Source organism: Triplophysa rosa, linkage group LG13 (genome assembly GCF_024868665.1).
Source record: "Triplophysa rosa linkage group LG13, Trosa_1v2, whole genome shotgun sequence".
NCBI lineage: Eukaryota > Metazoa > Chordata > Actinopteri > Cypriniformes > Nemacheilidae > Triplophysa > Triplophysa rosa.
In genome coordinates this window covers 12,107,401-12,127,835 of record NC_079902.1, presented here as the reverse complement: position 1 = coordinate 12,127,835, position 20,435 = coordinate 12,107,401, and the positions used below count along the sequence as shown (strand labels likewise).

The 20,435-nt window shown below is 38.9% G+C and overlaps 2 protein-coding genes across 6 annotated transcripts in view; one reads left to right on the top strand and one right to left on the bottom strand.

The window, feature by feature from the left end:
- LOC130563409 (N-lysine methyltransferase KMT5A-like) overlaps nt 1-16,319 on the bottom strand; it is an 82,458-nt gene extending 66,139 nt beyond the window's left edge. For 2 of the 3 annotated variants that reach the window (XM_057348889.1, XM_057348890.1), the window contains exons 1-6: nt 12,621-16,317; nt 11,193-11,308; nt 10,584-10,740; nt 9,881-10,073; nt 9,576-9,659; nt 9,328-9,411 (exon numbers count right to left, since the gene is read on the bottom strand). In XM_057348889.1, coding sequence (XP_057204872.1) covers nt 9,328-9,411; nt 9,576-9,659; nt 9,881-10,073; nt 10,584-10,740; nt 11,193-11,308; nt 12,621-12,787 — 801 coding nt within the window. In that variant the 5' untranslated portion in view covers nt 12,788-16,317. Of the gene's footprint in view, nt 1-9,327; nt 9,412-9,575; nt 9,660-9,880; nt 10,074-10,583; nt 10,741-11,192; nt 11,309-12,620 lie in introns of all 3 variants that reach the window. The other variant, XM_057348891.1, reaches the window with a different exon arrangement.
- Nucleotides 1-20,435, top strand: part of fgf13a (fibroblast growth factor 13a) — a 190,636-nt gene that overhangs the window by 84,578 nt on the left and 85,623 nt on the right. The gene's annotated exons all lie outside the window — the stretch shown is intronic.

Genomic DNA, 20,435 nt, shown 5'->3' with positions numbered 1-20,435 from the left:
GGGATCATCAGCGAGATTAGGGAGTCAGGTTTAGGTCCTTTGTCTTGAAATGAGTTGATCAACGCTTTGCTAAAAGCTGCAGACTGACTTCATGAATAAGACATCTCAATGAAATCTCATTCTCGTCCACAGGAAGCAAAAAACTACATTCATGGCATCAAATACTTGAATAGCTGGACACAGAGCTTTTGACTGTGTGACCGTATTCATAAAACATCTTAAAGCTAGAAGGAGAACCTAAATGGCTGATTTAAGAGAAACACTCAAAAATACTGAACCCTTAGTGAAAAGATCAAATGTTTTGTGAATACGGTACCTAAGTATTTGTTAGGTAAGGTGAGTATGTATTAGGTAATGTCAGTTTCAGAGATTGACTGTGAGTGCGTGTTGTGATGAATTCTGTGGATGAGCTAGTTTAGCGGTTTTATCTGGTTACTAGTAGACTACTATTATCTGGTTCGACTAATCGAATGATTTTTTTTTCAATTAGTCAACTAATGTAACGATTATTTTTCAGTTGTCAACTAATCAAACGATTATTTTTCGATTGGCCGACTAATCTGTTGATTATTTTTAATAATGTTCTTGAATAAAAGTAAAAATACTTATCACCATATTTAAGTCTCCAATGCAGAGTGGCAAAAAAGCGCTCATGCGCATCCTGGACACAGAAGCTAATGCATTAAGCGCATAATTAGGTAGGTAGGTAGTGCGGGTAAAATGTACCCATTCTTATAAGAATGGGTACATTTTACCCGCACTACCTATTTGTTTAGTGTAACAATGGAAACTTAAAAAAAATGATTAAAATATACCCCAATATGATTGATAAAAACAACCCATGAAACTCACTTCGATAAAACCTGCTAACTACTATAGTTAAGTCAAATCTAACTGATTTTAATGGGTTGTATTTAACACCCAACTGGCCTGTCAGTGTGGAATGTTGTGAAGCGGCTATAGAACAAAGAATGGGAGGACACCTAAAGATCGAGTGGGTTGCACCAACAAAGTTTAGTCTTAAATCTACATTAAATAAAGGTTTACTTTATAAATATGTTGCAGGGTTATATTTAGCCTGCCTGACATATTTAATTTCATTAGGTTACTAAAAAGCAATAATTGGCAGCCAAAGCAAAGGTTTATGAATAATGTTTTGAAATGCTCATTAAAATAAAATAAAATAAAATAAAATAAATAAAGGTTTAAGGCAACCAGGTAACATTTTATTAAGTTAAACTTTTTTTAAGTTAAATCAACCAACCAATTTTAAAACAATTATACTCTTCAAACACATGCTAATTTATAAAAAATATCATTAGATCTCATGCACTTTTTTTTATGGTATTCTACCATCAGCTGTGTCATTAACTGCTAAAACAAGTTTTAAAAAACAATTCTACCCACATATTCACATGAAAAAAGATACAGATTTAACTTGGTCTTGCTGTGCGATTTGGGGAAAATATCTAATTGCGATTTGTTTTTTTACAGACATTGCGAGCAAGTCAAGATACAACTCAATATTGTCAATAGTGTGCCACACAGTTTGGGTATAGTTACCCTGCTGAAAAAACCCCCAATAAAAACCATTAGCATACAGAAATTCTAATTGTTTCGATTATAACGTTACAAAATTCCTTTTTGCAGTGTGTTTTGGGCATTATTCAAATAGGAATTACTGTTGTTCTATAGGTTGCCAAGTGCCAGATAACAAACATCACACCAATAGAATCCAAATACCAGTGTACACTATTACAGTTTCCATTAAAACAAATACAACTTCCATTATAACCCTTAAATCCATAAATGTTCTATTGTGTTAGTGAATTATTAAAATAGTACATACAGGTACATCTCAAAAAATTAAAATATCATGAAAAAGGTCAATATTTTTTGTCACTCATTTCAGAAAGTGAAACCCATATATTTTATAGATTCATTACACGTAGAGTGAAATATTTCAAGCTTTTATTTCTTGAAATGTTGATGATTATGGCTTACAGATAATGAAAACCCAAAATTCAGTGTCTCAGACAATTAGAATATTACATAAGATCAATAAAAAAGGATATTTTAAACAGAAATGGCAGGCATCTGAAAAGTATGTTCATTTCTATGCACACAATATTTGGTTGGGCCTCCTTTTGCATGAATTACTGCATCAATGCGGCATGGCATGGAGGCAATCAGCCTGTGGCACTGCTCAGGTGTAATGGAAGCCTCATAACGCAGGCACTACAAACAGGTGTGTGTGTAAGGGCCCCATAACGCATGCACTACAAACAGGTGTGTGTGTGTAATGGAAGCCTCATAACGCATGCACTACAAACAGGTGTGTGTGTAAGGGCCCCATAACGCAGGCACTACAAACAGGTGTGTGTGTGTAAGGGCCCCATAACGCATGCACTACAAACAGGTGTGTGTGTAAGGGCCCCATAATGCATGCACTAGAAACAGGTGTGTGTGTAAGGGCCCCATAACGCATGCACTACAAACAGGTGTGTGTGTGAGGGCCCCATAACGCATGCACTACAAACAGGTGTGTGTGTAAGGGCCCCATAACGCATGCACTACAAACAGGTGTGTGTGTAAGGGCCCCATAACGCATGCACTACAAACAGGTGTGTGTGTAAGGGCCCCATAACGCATGCACTACAAACAGGTGTGTGTGTAAGGGCCCCATAACGCATGCACTACAAACAGGTGTGTGTGTAAGGGCCCCATAACGCATGCACTACAAACAGGTGTGTGTGTAAGGGCCCCATAACGCATGCACTACAAACAGGTGTGTGTGTAAGGGCCCCATAACGCATGCACTACAAACAGGTGTGTGTGTAAGGGCCCCATAACGCATGCACTACAAACAGGTGTGTGTGTAAGGGCCCCATAACGCATGCACTACAAACAGGTGTGTGTGTAAGGGCCCCATAACGCATGCACTACAAACAGGTGTGTGTGTAAGGGCCCCATAACGCATGCACTACAAACAGGTGTGTGTGTAAGGGCCCCATAACGCATGCACTACAAACAGGTGTGTGTGTAAGGGCCCCATAACGCATGCACTACAAACAGGTGTGTGTGTAAGGGCCCCATAACGCATGCACTACAAACAGGTGTGTGTGTAAGGGCCCCATAACGCATGCACTACAAACAGGTGTGTGTGTAAGGGCCCCATAACGCATGCACTACAAACAGGTGTGTGTGTAAGGGCCCCATAACGCATGCACTACAAACAGGTGTGTGTGTGAAAATTCTCTTTAAACGAATAACTCAAGATTGAACAAGTGCACAAATCTTCTGTCGGCTTTGGTAAGAGCCGTTTTTTAAATAACATAAGATCCCGAAACATTACGTGTAAAATACATTACAGCAGAAAGTCCTAATCTAAAGTGCTTTTCAGTCTAAACTGTTCACGTCCCTGTGGTCAGAATTAGGTTTTTCATGTTGTTAATATGTTGCATGTTGTTTTTAATATCCTTTAACACAAACCATGTGCAAATTCAGTTAAAGATTGTGAAGTATATTCTCCTTAAAACGGCAGAGTATTGCAAAACAGGCACAAAAACACATTTTAAAACCACATGTAAAATTATTGGCTACAGAAAGACTAAGACTTTAACCGTAACCAGTAAACTGCTGCCGCCCACCTGCTATGTGCATTAAAAAGAGTAGTCTTGTTTGTGTTCACTCATCAACTATGCTACTCTTGATTATTTCTCAGATCTCAATGATAAATAACATGCTTACCACCAGCTACTTCCCTGCCAGTCAAATTCAAAGAGAAATGTGGTTTGTAATTCCGTGTAATGCCTCGCCCAGCATTCCTCTGCTACAAGGAGTTCTCCTCTGTACACTAATACAAAATCTCCCGATTCCACGGGTTGGGTGGCAATCACTCCTCTACCTGAGGACATATAATTAGAAATATATTTAATTGAAAGAAAAAGTTGTTGCCTTTACCCTTACCTGATAGCACACATACATCTGGCATACGTCTATGTATTGCAGATGTCTCGCAGATGTAAATGCAAATGTGAAATAGACTTATCCCAGATGTATGTGTGCTATCAGGGTTTACTTACGAAATGACCCACTGATGTCAATACAGTATGTACCATGACTATATCAAAATTATATTAAAGCTTACTGCCTTTATTATAAACAGGAGCTGAAGCTAAGTGAGAGAATTTAATCGTGACCACTTTCATAAACCTTTTAAAAAAAACAATACTAATGCGTAATTTTCAAGATACAAAGACATGCATTTTTATGTAAGTGTATGTAAATGAATAGTACTGAGAAATGCATGTGTATATAATATGCTGTAATAATGTAATATAATATGCTGTCCCATACCTTTGTTTTTATTAATGAATCGTTCCACAAACCCCGGCTTGTCACACGAGGAGAGAATATATGATTTAGCTTCATCAGCAGGTTTTATTCTCTTCGTCTTTTTTAACATTATGGCACTGTGAAAAGAATTTCAAAAACAATCAAAAATCTATACACATGAATTCATTTAATAGTCATTTAATAATTAGTGGTTTAGTAAGTTGAGATATAAATAAAAGTTATATATACACTCACCTAAAGGATTATTAGGAACACCATACTAATACGGTGTTTGACCCCCTTTCGCCTTCAGAACTGCCTTAATTCTACGTGGCATTGATTCAACAAGGTGCTGAAAGCATTCTTTAGAAATGTTGGCCCATATTGATAGGATAGCATCTTGCAGTTGATGGAGATTTGTGGGATGCACATCCAGGGCACGAAGCTCCCGTTCCACCACATCCCAAAGATGTTCTATCGGGTTGAGATCTGGTGACTGTGGGGGCCATTCTAGTACAGTGAACTCATTGTCATGTTCAAGAAACCAATTTGAAATGATTCGAGCTTTGTGACATGGTGCATTATCCTGCTGGAAGTAGCCATTAGAGGATGGGTACATGGTGGTCATAAAGGGATGGACATGGTCAGAAACAATGCTCAGGTAGGCCGTGGCATTTAAACGATGCCCAATTGGCACTAAGGGGCCTAAAGTGTGCCAAGAAAACATCCCCCACACCATTACACCACCACCACCAGCCTGCACAGTGGTAACAAGGCATGATGGATCCATGTTCTCATTCTGTTTACGCCAAATTCTGACTCTACCATTTGAATGTCTCAACAGAAATCGAGACTCATCAGACCAGGCAACATTTTTCCAGTCTTCAACTGTCCAATTTTGGTGAGCTCGTGCAAATTGTAGCCTCTTTTTCCTATTTGTAGTGGAGATGAGTGGTACCCGGTGGGGTCTTCTGCTGTTGTAGCCCATCTGCCTCAAGGTTGTGCGTGTTGTGGCTTCACAAATGCTTTGCTGCATACCTCGGTTGTAACGAGTGGTTATTTCAGTCAAAGTTGCTCTTCTATCAGCTTGAATCAGTCGGCCCATTCTCCTCTGACCTCTAGCATCAACAAGGCATTTTCGCCCACAGGACTGCCGCATACTGGATGTTTTTCCCTTTTCACACCATTCTTTGTAAACCCTAGAAATGGTTGTGCGTGAAAATCCCAGTAACTGAGCAGATTGTGAAATACTCAGACCGGCCCGTCTGGCACCAACAACCATGCCACGCTCAAAATTGCTTAAATCACCTTTCTTTCCCATTCTGACATTCAGTTGGAGTTCAGGAGATTGTCTTGACCAGGACCACACCCCTAAATGCATTGAAGCAACTGCCATGTGATTGGTTGATTAGATAATTGCATTAATGAGAAATTGAACAGGTGTTCCTAATAATCCTTTAGGTGAGTGTACATTTGGCACACAATATATCACATTAGTATCTAAGATGTCACCATCGCAATTCCTCATTTTTGTATAACAAAGAAGAAACAATAATACTCTGAAGTGTTATTCTCTCAGTTCTGTATGAACAAAGGTTTAGATTCATTTTGAGATGTAAATTAAATTTCATTTCATTTGTATTGTCCTCAATGTTGGGTCTCTTTAGTTCACCATATTTATGGGTCAGCAGGGATGGGTGCTGCAATTTTTTTGTGTCGAATGCAATTGATTGTTTATGGGTGTTCATTAGAGGTGATTGACCGTTAGGCACCTTACACACACACCTGTTTGTAGTGCATGCGTTATGGGGCCCTTACACACACACCTGTTTGTAGTGCATGCGTTATGGGGCCCTTACACACACACCTGTTTGTAGTGCATGCGTTATGGGGCCCTTACACACACACCTGTTTGTAGTGCATGCGTTATGGGGCCCTTACACACACACCTGTTTCTAGTGCATGCGTTATGGGGCACGCTTACACACACCACCCTGTTTGTAGTGCATGCATTATGGGGGACCCTACACACAACTACTGTTTTCTAGTGCATGCGTTATGGGGCCCTTAACACACACACCTGTTTTAGTGCATGCGTTATGGGTCCCTCAAACTAACACACACTACCTGTTTTGTAAGTGCATGCGTTATGGGGCCCTTTAACACACACACCTGTTTATAGTGCATGCGTTATGGGGCCTTTAACCCACACACCTGTTTGTAGTGCTGCGTTATGGGGCCCTTACACCGAGCACCACTGATTCTGTAGTGCATAGCGTTATGGGGCCCTTACACACACACCTGTTTGTTTTGGCTTGCGTTATGGGGCCGCCCTCACACACCAACCTGTTTCTAGTGATGCGTTATGGGGCCCCACACTGTTTAGCTGCATGGCACCACACAACACCTGTTTCGTAGTGCATAGCGTTTGGGGCCCTTTACACAACACACCTGTTTTAGTGCAAGTTAATGGACGCCTTACACAACCTCACCTGTTTCTAGTGGCCATGCTTATGGGGCCCATTACACACACAAGCCTGTTTGTAGTGCATGCGTTATGGGGCCCTTACACACACCACCTGTTTGTTAGTCGCTGCGTTTATGGGGCCCTTACGACACACACCTGTTTGTAAGTGCATGCAGTTATGGGGCTCTTACACACCACACCTGTTTCTAGTGCCATGCGTTATGGGGCCCTTACACACACCACACACTGTTTTATTGATGCTAGGCCCTTACCCAGTCTTGTATGCATGCTTATGGGGGCCTTACACACACACCTGTTTGTAGTGCATGCGTTATGGGGCCCCTTACCACACACACTCTGTTTGTAGTGCATGCGTTATGAGGGCCCTTACACACACACCTGTTTGTAGTGCATGCGTTATGGGGCCCTTACACACACACCTGTTTGTAGTGCATGCGTTATGGGGCCCTTACACACACACCTGTTTGTAGTGCATGCGTTATGGGGCCCTTACACACACNAAAAATACTTGTGTCATTCCAAACCTGTATGACTTACATTCTTGTGCAGAACACCAAAGATAGGTAAATTTGGTAACCAAACATTGTATAGACACAAAACCACTGAGACATTTCTCCTGTTTTTTAGTTACTTTGTCGCAAATGTTACTTTCCCACAGGGGCGGACTGACCGGTAGGACATTCTGTAAAAATCCAGAACTGCCGTCCCACCGACGGCCTACGGGCGTGACCAGGGCGGACGTATTATAAACGCGAATGCACGCAACGCGAAGGCATTAGCGAGCCGGACACGTATGCATGTAACGCAATGCACGCGTTACATACAACACCAACCCCACCCCCCTGTCGACAGAATTGGTGGAGGCCGATGCCATCAAACACACCCTCACTACCCCCCCTCGTCGACAGAATTGGTAGAGGGCCGATGTGGGCATAATAATCCAGGGCCGAATTTTCTTCCCAGCCCACCCCTGCATCCTGATAAAGATGGCTTTAACAAACTCCTATTGTAATGAATTAAAATGACGTTACAAAACTCCAGTTATAATCAATGAATCTCAATGATGCACTTAATACTGGTTGTAATGCTCAATACTGCAAACAACTGTGTAAAAAAACACTATGCTTAATCCGTTGGTAGAGGAGGTTTGGCGGGGTTTGGCACCTAGCTGTCATGAAATGTGTGCGGAAGAACCCAATTGCAGGCAGCGGGGATTGAGGTTAACCAAAAACAAAACTTTATTTACATGAAACACAAAACAAAAACCCACGATGGGGGAAAACACAAAATACAATAAGATAATGACAGGACGACTACTAACTAACACTAAACTGAAAATGTACAACACTAGATAAACCAAACTAAACACTTACTAAGACTGACAGGACACTCCAAACGGACCACAAGCATAAACAGGAAATCACAGGATACAATGAACAAGGACCGCCACCAAAGACACCATATACAATGCACGAGCAACAAGACAATGAAACATGAGGGTATATAAAGGCACGACAAACGAGGGATAACGAGCTAGGGCAGGTGTGAAACATAAGACATGGCAGGGAGACAATACAGGCAACGAGAGGGGCGGGGCCACAGACAACACACGAGAAAACACATGAGAAGTAAAAAACAAACATCTCATGGCTTCTCACATAAAACAAGGGATCCTTCCGTGATTCTGCTACAACATCAAAAAAGACATGACAAGATGGGCAGAATCACGACAGTCATGTACACTTTCACAAATTTTATCCTGCGCATGCAAATCTTTTTGGCATCATTTTACCTTCATAGACTTCTTTAAAAAAAATAAGAATCTAAAAGAACATTAAGAATCTGTTGACCAGTGATGTAAATATTACACAAACGGAAATACTTTATCTGAAGCATACCTGAATGTTTTCAATCCTTGTCTCTTTTGTAACAAGACAATCCTCATCACTGTCAGGATAGTCAACAAGGGCAAAACCTTTGCCAGTAAATACCTAAATATAAATAGACGTAAGTACACATTAAGAGCTAACAGTAATAACATATGTACAAGTATATCTGCTGTATGCTGTATCTGTATCTCTTATATTACAAAGAATCACAATCAGAATTGCAATCTTTACAATTCTGAGATGAACTAAAAACAATGCGAGCACCTAAATCGTTTTGACTTCATTTTTAGTTTTGCCCTCCTGCTAAATTTTAAGTGTGTTTCCTTAAACAGAATTCAATGTGAACTTATATTTGTCACACTGTAGTAAAGGAACTACAGTATATAATAAACAATTCAGTACAAGTAGTTTGTGATGACAGTGTCTTCATTTCTCTCTTACCTGTGTGATGGAAATCAGATTAAACAAATCATACATAAGATCACAAGACAGACAGACCATTTCTACACAATCACAGACAGACAGACAGACCATTTCTACACACGCACAGACAGACAGACCATTTCTACACAATCACAGACAGACATGACAGTGTCTTCATTTCTCTCTTACCTGTGTGATGGGACCATCCTGAAAACTCTCCATTACATGTGATGACACGATAGACTGTGAAACAGAAGCATTGTTCTCTGGCCCCTGGAAATCAGATGAAACAAATCATACATAAGATCACAAGACAGACAGACCATTTCTACACAATCACAGACAGACAGACAGACCATTTCTACACAATCACAGACAGACAGACCATTTCTACACAATCACAGACAGACATGACAGTGTCTTCATTTCTCTCTTACCTGTGTGATGGGACCATCCTGAAAACTCTCCATTACATGTGATGACACGATAGACTGTGAAACAGAAGCATTCTTCTCTGGCCCCTGGAAATCAGACGAAACAAATCATACATAAGATCACAAGACAGACACACCATTTCTACACAATCACAGACAGACGGACCATTTCTACACAATCACAGACAGACAGACGTCACAGATAGCTAGATCTCAATATTGTCAATACCCGCACAGTATGGGTATCGTTAACCCCGGTTAAAAAACAATAGAAACCACAGAAATAAACAGATGACTAATCAACTCACCTTCTTACGCCATGGCCATTGGGCATCACCATAGTTATATTCAATTTCATTTCCAATTTCGATTTTCTTCACAGCAAACAGGCACAAATGTGGTCTGTTATTTACTACTATTTTTTTCATGGTACAATTTGGAGACTTATGGTTGTCATTGCATAGTCTTCCAAGTGTTCCGTCTTCTTTAGATGCATCAATACTAAAAGGTATAAGAAAAATTCTCTTTAAACAATAACATCAAATTGAACAAAAAGTGCACAAATCTTCTGTCGGCTTGTAAGAGCCGTTTAAATAACATAATACACCGACCATTACTGTATAACATTACAGCAGAAAGTCCTAATCTAAAGTGCTTTTCAGTCTAAACTGTTCACGTACCCCTGTGGTCAAAATTAGGTTTTTCATGTTGTTAATATGTTGCATGTTGTTTTTAATATCCTTTAACACAAACCATGTGCAAATTCAGTTAAAGATTGTGAAGTATATTCTCCTTAAAACGGCAGAGTATTGCAAAACAGGCACAAAAACACATTTTAAAACCACATGTAAAATTATTGGCTACAGAAAGACTAAGACTTTAACCGTAACCAGTAAACTGCTGCCGCCCACCTGCTATGTGCATTAAAAAGAGTAGTCTTGTTTGTGTTCACTCATCAACTATGCTACTCTTGATTATTTCTCAGATCTCAATGATAAATAACATGCTTACCACCAGCTACTTCCCTGCCAGTCAAATTCAAAGAGAAATGTGGTTTGTAATTCCGTGTAATGCCTCGCCCAGCATTCCTCTGCTACAAGGAGTTCTCCTCTGTACACTAATACAAAATCTCCCGATTCCACGGGTTGGGTGGCAATCACTCCTCTACCTGAGGACATATAATTAGAAATATATTTAATTGAAAGAAAAAGTTGTTGCCTTTACCCTTACCTGATAGCACACATACATCTGGCATACGTCTACGTATTGCAGATGTCTCGCAGATGTAAATGCAAATGTGAAATAGATTTATCCCAGATGTATGTGTGCTATCAGGGTTTACTTACGAAATGACCCACTGATGTCAATACAGTATGTACCATGACTATATCAAAATTATATTAAAGCTTACTGCCTTTATTATAAACAGGAGCTGAAGCTAAGTGAGAGAATTTAATCGTGACCACTTTCATAAACCTTTTAAAAAAAACAATACTAATGCGTAATTTTCAAGATACAAAGACATGCATTTTTATGTAAGTGTATGTAAATGAATAGTACTGAGAAATGCATGTGTATATAATATGCTGTAATAATGTAATATAATATGCTGTCCCATACCTTTGTTTTTATTAATGAATCGTTCCACAAACCCTGGCTTGTCACACGAGGAGAGAATATATGATTTAGCTTCATCAGCAGGTTTTATTCTCTTCGTCTTTTTTAACATTATGGCACTGTGACAAGAATTTCAAAAACAATCAAAAATCTATACACATGAATTCATTTAATAGTCATTTAATAATTAGTGGTTTAGTAAGTTGAGATATAAAAAAAGAAGTTATATATATACACACACACACATACATACATATATACTAGAGATGCACCGATTGCAATTTTCATTTTTGTACTCATCTCACAAAAGTCTAAGATAACAATAAAATACTTCAACTTCATTCTCGTCTGTTTCTGTTTATGAAACTAACATTGCTTTATTTCATTTTTTCTGAAATGTAAAATAAATTGTCTTTATCTTGTGTCTGTAGGATTAAAAGACGTGGGTTGATTTTTGCGGCAACTTCAATAAAAAAGTTAAAAATCTTATGAGTGAATTCTACTCTAAAGATGTATATGTATTTGCAGTTTTTTGTGTTAGTAAAGAACTCAATCAGATATGTATCACATATATTGGTTGATTTATTCATTTTTGTATATTTTGGATTTTTAAAAACAAGTAGAAGTCGTGTTGAATGTCATTTTACCTAGGTGAAATGACCACAGTTTTAACGTAAGACAAGGAATCAGGTTGAATGGAATTTACGTTTGTTTTACACAGAGTGAACGACTTCAATATGAGTGTAGCATCACTGTTAGCATACATACACCATGTAGATGGAGCAACGAGAGATGAACTACAGTGCCTTTTTGTCTGTACAGTATATGATGCGCGTGCAGTCAGCAGAGAGTCGCGTACCGCGAGTATAAACGAGCCGTGAAAGACAGGCTGTGCGCACGCACGTTATAGGTTTACTTGCGGCTTTGAGTGTACTGAAGGCTGTGACGTTCTTGCCCCCATCACGGGCAACAGAAGATCGGCTGACCGGCCGGTCACCGGTCCGGCCGATCATACAAAAAAAACGGCAGATTCCGGTCTTTGGCCGGTCAATCGGTGCACCTCTAATATATACATACACATATGCATGTACTGTAAGACATTAGCAGCTAAATATCTAAATACAAAGATATATTAATAAACATTTAGTTGCACAAGCACATTAAATAAGTCTTCACACGAAACCATGTACAATGTTTAAAATCAAAGTAAAAAAATACAATACATCGCATTAGCCATCAATGCGATAATCATGCTAGCAAATAGCTAGGAGTATGCTAATCTAACATTAGCGATACTGATCTGAATAAAACAGTACATTCATAAACATTTTATTTCGCAACGACATTAAGTAAGTCTTGACACGAAACTACATCATATACAATGTTTAAACAAAACTACATCTTGTACAAAATGAAATTTGACAAACCTACCTGTCGACTACATGTAGACATTCCCCCGTTCGTGTTCCTGACCATTTCAACCACATGGAACTTCCGGTTTGGAATGCAATAATACTGTCCGTAACAAAAATAAAAAGCCCAAAATGTTCCGTGGTGGACTTTACGCAGCCAGCGATCTGATTTAAATGGTACTTCATTAATTAGTCTGTTGATAGGGGTTGGTATTGACACGAAAATATACCAAATGTACAGTAAAATAATATAAACCTACCCGTTGCTCAATTTAAAGATTTTTTCTGATGGTTCTGATTCGAAACACGTGAAATTACGGATTTTAATAAATGTAACACCGTAGTGGTCGCCAAAAGAACGACAAGACAATACACACTTCCGGTAGTGTGTATCTTTGGCAATACCACATTTTCAGATATGGAGGCGCTAGAGAGCACACACACCCACACACACGTACCCATACTTTGTCACCTCGTGGGGCAAGTGAAAAAAAACATGAGACATGCCAGGAAAGGCTTCTGAAGCAGTTTATATTGAAATCGGTGTGGGGCCCTGTTTTTCGGGCCCCACAATGCATTCGGACCCCATACTGTTGGTGGGCTCCTGGTCACTGGGCCCAACAAAGTAATAAACACAAGTACACACACACACACACACACACACACACACACACACACACACACACACACGCACGCACGCACGCACGCATGCACGCACGCACGCACGCACGCACACACACGCACACACACACACACACTGTGTACACACTTATATCACACACGCTTATATATTCTTATATTCACATATACTTCACTCATTTACAGTATTTGTATTATGCAACATAAACATATTATCTGTATTATGCAACCTAAATATTGGCAAATATTTTATACCTTATAAAGGGACCAGAGGTGGACGAAGTACACAACTTCCTTACTTGAGTGAAAGTACAGATACTACTGGTCAAATATTACTCCACTACAAGTAAAAGTTGTAAAGACAGATTCTTACTTAAGTAAAAGTACAGAAGTACGTGCTTTTAAAAGTACTCAAGTATTAAAAGTAAATTTCCTTTATGTCAGTTGTGCATTGTTTTATTGTCGTATACCTTATGCCTCTGAAGCAACCTACTGAATACACTGAGTAGCTCACAGTATCAGTTGTATTAAAGGAGTAGTTCACTTCAAAATTTGCCCCCATTGACTTTCCATAGTAATTTTTATTCCTACCATGGAAAGTCAATGGGGGCAAATTTTGCAGTGAGCAACTCCTTCAAGAGCTTTATATGTTTAGCACATACTGTACATGTCTAGTTTAGATATACAGTAATCCTGCATGATCATTTAGCCTAATTATCCTCATTAGCCCCCTAGTCCTATATGTATTTATGAGCAGTGTTCTTTTATTTTGTATATTCCCTTTACCAGTTTTAGCAGCAATTTACCAGTAAGTAGTAAGGTTCTTGTAAATAGTTAAAGGCGCAGTTCTTGAAAATCAGCGGCCACTATCTTTGTATTATAGTTTTGCAACGAATCTCTGAGTCATTTGCCCACCCCTCCCTTTCGAATTACGACAGAGGCCGCAACAGTAAAAAAGGATGTCGTCTACTGAGACAGCGGATAGTAGTGATACAAGCAGGTAAGGCAATATATTAACGTAATTAATCATTTAACATGTATTCTATTGCGAAAGTTACTGTTTTTCAATTCATACAATTATATAATTAGATATATTTCTTGCGTGCTATCTAGTACACGCTGAGAGTAGTGAAGTAACTAAAGTTAGCTAATCATAAATAGCAACGCTGTTCAAAGCGTTTGTTCTGACAGCGACATAGGCAGTTAGGTGTAAGTTAGTAGACGTTTGTCTCCCCCTTTGTAAAGTCAGGAACAACCGGAGTACGTACCGCAGGGACGGAAAAACACTATTATTCGGAGGTTATATGGCCATTTGTATAAAATGCTAACGTTACCATTTCAACAAAACAGTTGTTTGGTAAACATTGAAAAAGTGGAAACATTGAAAATGTTGAATTATCTTACCAGTCTAGCAGAAAACAGGCAACTTCGGCGTCGCCTTGAAAACATTTGTCTTTCAACCGTGCCTTCCATCTGGTAATAGATACATCGATGTTTATCCTGGATTTCTGCCGCCGTTTGTCTCTAATTCGTCTGGCAGCATCACGTTTGCGCTTCTTTGACGACGGCGATTCACGCTCTGTCGGCGCTTGTGCACAATACGCATGGTCCTCCATTTTATCAAAACTTCTAAGACAGAACAATCAATTGCTTCAGCTAGACGACGACTACTCCTCCTCCTCTCCGTACTACGACTTACTACTTTGTGCGTCTTCAACTCAGTGATGACGCAAGCTGCGTATAAAAACACAGACGAAGACCAACATATACGAAACGCGCTCTGTAGAGCTGTTTGTCCGTTAGAGCTTACTGTACAAAACATGGCTGCGCAACATAACAAATTCGATGTAGATAGGCCCGCTCCCTATGTAGATACAACTGGTTTATTCTAAGGTAATAAAAACATAACTTTTCATTACGTAACGTTTTTATACACATCTAAAGACACAGTTTTGTATGTTATATTGCATTTCTGTTAATAGATCATACAAAACATCCCGCACTGTACCTTTAAGTGTAGAAGCCATGTGTTTGTTGGATTATTACCATTTGTATTGCCATAATTAAACTACAAACATAAACTATAGCTAGTAAAATGAAACTATGGTATTTTTAGTTGCTGTGGTTTTACTAAAGATTATTAATTGGAGTATGGTTCCTATATATAGAAAATGGTAAATTTGTGGATACGGTGGTTTTACTGAAAATACCATCCCTGCTGAAGAAAAACAATGCATTTTTAAATTAGAATGAGATTTTTTAATTAAATTTCTCTTTGTAGTGTGTTTTGGGTTTTATTACAATAGGATTTACCATCCCACCAATAGAATCCATCACATACAAGTAGACAACAAGTAGTACAATTCCCATTATAACCATTAAATCCATTACATTTTATGTTCTATTTTGGGCAGGGTTCTATTGTTTTTATTTCAACAGGAATACTTCAACTATAGTTACTTCAGTAAAAATATCATTCATTCACAAATTGCTTTAAATGATACAGCAGCAGATCAGAAGTTAACACGCACGCGTAACTCAAGGTGTATGTGATGCTTATTTACCGTTTAGCCATTGTGTCGATCATTTTCATGACAATGTTTCTACGATCTTTGACTGATCGTAACCCACAGATGATTACACCACACTTTATCATCTGCCTTTTTCGTCTTTTATTGTTCTATTTGCCTTTTTAGAGCGCTATCAACGGTGTAGCAGCGCCTACGTTTACATTAGTTTAGCGGGGAAGATCCCAGAGTTACCAGATTTGTGTTAAAAAAATCTGCCAAATGGCCATTCAAAGCTTGCCGGAAAACCGCGAGCTTAGAAAAACTGAAATACTTGGCAACAGTAAAAGGTCCTGGCAGATCGCAAGCCAGATAAATTGCGCACTCAGGAAACCCCGCTGCTTAGTAACCATTTTCTACTTTTGGACCTTTTTATAAATGTAGTGGAGTAAAAAGTATGATATTTGTCCTTCAAATGTAGTGAAGTTAAAGTACAAGTACTCAGAAAAAAATAATACTCAAGTAAAGTACAGATACTCAAAAAGTGTACTTAAGTACAGTACTCAGGTAAATTTACTTCGTTACTGTCCACCTCTGAAAGGGACCGTATTGTTCCAGCATTTTGTAGCATTTTAGTAATTTGTTTGCCCAATTTGTAATCTTATTCTCTATGACCTTTGCAATTAAATAGGTTGTTCACAGTTGTAATCTATGTAATGATGTCTATTTTGATTCCTGGACCTGGTCACATGTGGTCAGAAAAGGATATTTCACACAAAAATTAAAATTCTGTCATCATTAATTCACCCTCATGTCGATCAAAACCTGGATATGACTCTTTTCAGAACACAATAGAAAATATTTTGAGAAATGTGGTTTTGTGTCCATTCAATGTCAAAGGGGCCAATGTTGTTTTGGTTACCAACATTCTTCAAAAAAAAGTCATACAGGTTTGGAATGACATGAGGATGAATAAATGATGAAATATTTTTTATAATTGGATAATTGATCTCTTTAATACTTACATTTATCACATTAGAACTGTGATGGTTTAGCTGCTTACTTTACATAAATGGTCTGGAGGTTGTTTTTGTTGTGAACCTTATTTCTCATGTTAGCACTTAAAACAAAACTGTTACTGAACATACTCATCCTGAGAAAAAACCTTTGAATCCTGTCTCATGACTGCACATGTAGTTCAGAGCTGTGTTTACCCTGCTCTAGGGACAGATGGCCCTTTAGCCGTCCTGCCGCTTTGCGGCACCGTATGTGTATGTTCTCATCCTGTCCTGGCACACAAAAAGAGTCGCACTCTTTGGCCCTTATGCCCCTCCTATATTTATCACTGATTCAGGCTCTTATTTTGCCTGTGGCTTTTTACGCTGCCTACAAAACAGTTCCTGCGCTCCAGGTGACCTGTCCTATATTAACAGACCGGACGCTAAACTGATCATCCTGACAGGCCTCTGTTGTAGCACATTCTTGACTTAATTGAATCTCCCTTGTACACGACTTTAGCGTAGCGGGAATGTCAACCTGTGACATGTAGATGTAGTGAGGCAATACAGGATCACTTATGCTGAGACGAGGGGCTTATGATTTATTCAGGGGATGGGGTGGGGGACAGGATTGAGCAGGAAAGGTTATTTTAGAAATTGATGGCTTTCTGCACGCGCTCGCTGCACACTGCAGTCAATGAAACCTTTGATTGTGGCGGTACAGAGCGCAGGGTGAGAGAGATAGAGAGAGAGATGGCATGCAGCTCACATACTCGTGTGTCTTTTTCATACATCTTTCACAACATCTATGTGCGTAAACATGTGAGCAGGCCGTAATTACGCGATTGCTGCTATTATGTACTAAGCGGCTTTTTCTCCGCTATTCAGAGATGAAGTTAAAGGCTGCACCGAAGTTAATTAAGTTGTTTGTCTTTTCAAACGCATTGTCTCCACCCGCTTCCATGTGATAATGAGCTGTTGCGCTGTTCTCACTGCCGCCCTGGAGGATCGTTGAATAACCTCAGCGCCAGAGGTCCTGATGAGGTCACCTTGAGTACTATAATTCTTTGAGGTCTTTGTGAGAGTGCACCAGCACCAGAAACGCGCTTTCTGGGGGAGGAATGAGCGTATGAATGAGCAAAGTGTGATTGCTGGATGATTCACAGTATGAGGCTCTGAGAAGGAGAGAACAGCATTGCTGTATCACATCGAACACAATGTCCACCAGAGACAACATTTGTTTGTTTGATGGCAAAACGATTAAAGGGATACTCCACCCAAAAAATGAAAACCTAGTTCCAAACCTGTATAGTTTTCTTTGTTCTGTAGAACACAAAGAAAGATATTTAGAAGAATGTTAGCAACTGAGGTTTCTGGGGTAGTCAGAAAATGGTAGTCAAGGGTTCCCCAGAACTGTTTATTGTCCTAAATTCTTCGAAATATCTTCTTTTGTTTAACAAAGCAAAAAAAAAACAATAATTATTTTCTACTATGGTAGTCAATGCTGCCCCAAAAATCTCAGTTGCTAACATTCCAAATATTTTTCTTTGTGTTCAAGAGAACAAAGACATTTATACAGGTTTGGAACAACGTAAGGATGTAATTCATGACAGAATTTATTTTTGGGTGAACTGTTCCTTTAAGTCGCTAAAGTCAAAGTTCAATTTATAAAGTGTAGTTCAAAAGTTGCCTTAATTTTAAGTCAAATCAATTTGGTGGTTATGGTAAGTCAATTGAACTTAAATTCTTTTAAACTGACTTTAAACTGGGTTTAATATAATGTTTAGGCTTAATATAATTTTAATATAAATGTAAGGCAGCGTTTGAGCTAGTTTTTAAGTTGAAATAGGTGAAATTTTAACAGCCTTCACTCTGCAGATAAAGGAAATATCTTCTTATGTTTAAAAGATGTCCATATAGTAATGTTACAAATGATTTAAATATGGGTTTGTCTGTCATCCAAAGCTATCGTATAACTTCAGAAAGACTTGGAATCTAGTGCACAAGTCATATGTAGGTTACTAATTATTATTTTTTGGTTATTTATTTTTAAAGCTCAAATTCAAGGCAGTTTAATTTTTATAAATGAACAGAGCTGTCCTGTGATGGTAATGCAGGCTTTAATGAGGCTTCTTCTGATGGATTATACTGTATATACAGAGAGTCTGTCGTGAAAAAACTAGGAGAGCTTAGTGAAGACGTATCTTCAAGAGCTGACCTTAAGCCTCCTTTGCTGATCCTCAGCATTTCTCAAGTCATCCGCTTTCAGCTGACTTGGGAGTTCTTCTAATTCTATTGGAGACTCTGACACTTCACCAACAAATGCTAAAAGTGAATGCTGTAGCAAAGTTCAGAAACCACTCCATCTATCTACAAAGAAAATATAAAGAGATGCATTTCATTTCTTCATCATTTTGTTTTAGCGTGGCGTTCTGATTGGCTTGTTGGATATTGAGAAGAGTGCTGACTGTGTACTTTGCATAAATACCGTAAATGTGGTTGAACATGTGTGGGAGCCGTTCTCTCTGTGTTTTGTGGACTCTTAATCATTGTTGCGTGCGTGTGTTACAGACAGAAGGAGAAAGAAATAGACTGAGTATGAGTTGTATTCCTTGAATCTGTTGTCAGTGCTTCCACCACTATCCTGATGATTTGTTGTCTTCATGAGATACAGTAATGACCGAAATTCTATATACACGCAGCTAGTGCAAGGGTTATTTTTTAACCCATGGTTTAGTAAGTACGGGATAATCCACAGCTAGCCGTGCATTAAAGGATAATAAGTAAGACGTGGAGGCCAAGGAGGCCTCCGCGAAGTGCATTAAAATCCTTTAATGCAAGCCTAGCTGTAGATTATCCCACTTATACCATGGTCATTTGCCAAGTTAAAGCTGTTATTGATGTTTACAATGTAATTTTTAATCAGACAGGTGAAAATGACAGATATTTTTGTGAGTTCATTTTAAATGTTGATCAAATTGACTGGAACTACCCGTGCATTAAGTAAGGGATAATGTACGGCAGCCGGTTGTTATTGCAGAAATAATCCCAGACAGTGTGATCAGGACCCGAAGAGAAGCGGAGGTATTTAGTATAAAAAAGAGACAAACCCAACCATTGGGATAAATTAACCCAAAAAATCTTTCATTTCGGACCCAATCATGTGGTCAAAAAACCACAAGCCAGTATTTTTTAGAGTTTAGGGGTGGGTTGCACCAACAAGGATTAATGTAAACAGAGTTTAGAGCTAATCTAGGGTTTGTTGATCCTAGTTTTAATTTAATTCAAATTGCTTTGCACCACTTAATTTTAAACCGAGATTAACAAATTGTGGATTAAAACTTTAACCTGTATTTAAACCGTCACATGCGATTAATTTTGTCCACCATGATGGATTTGCCGGTGTAACTAAACAGCAACAGTGTTTCACAGCTCGTGCATGTAAAAGAAACGTAATTTTGCTATTTAAAACCTCTCTCTGGATAATTTGTTGATCAGTCTGATCATCCATAAACACATTTCACAAGCCTTGAGCGCCATGACAGTGTACAGATATGACAGTTGATCCGCATCATTATCCTGCAGCTCGCGACTGGAGCAGACAATAAGAGAGAAGAGCGCAGTACGGGAATCACGAGCAGGTGAACCTCTGCCGCCACGAACGGCCCCGGTAGGCGATTGTGTTTCCGG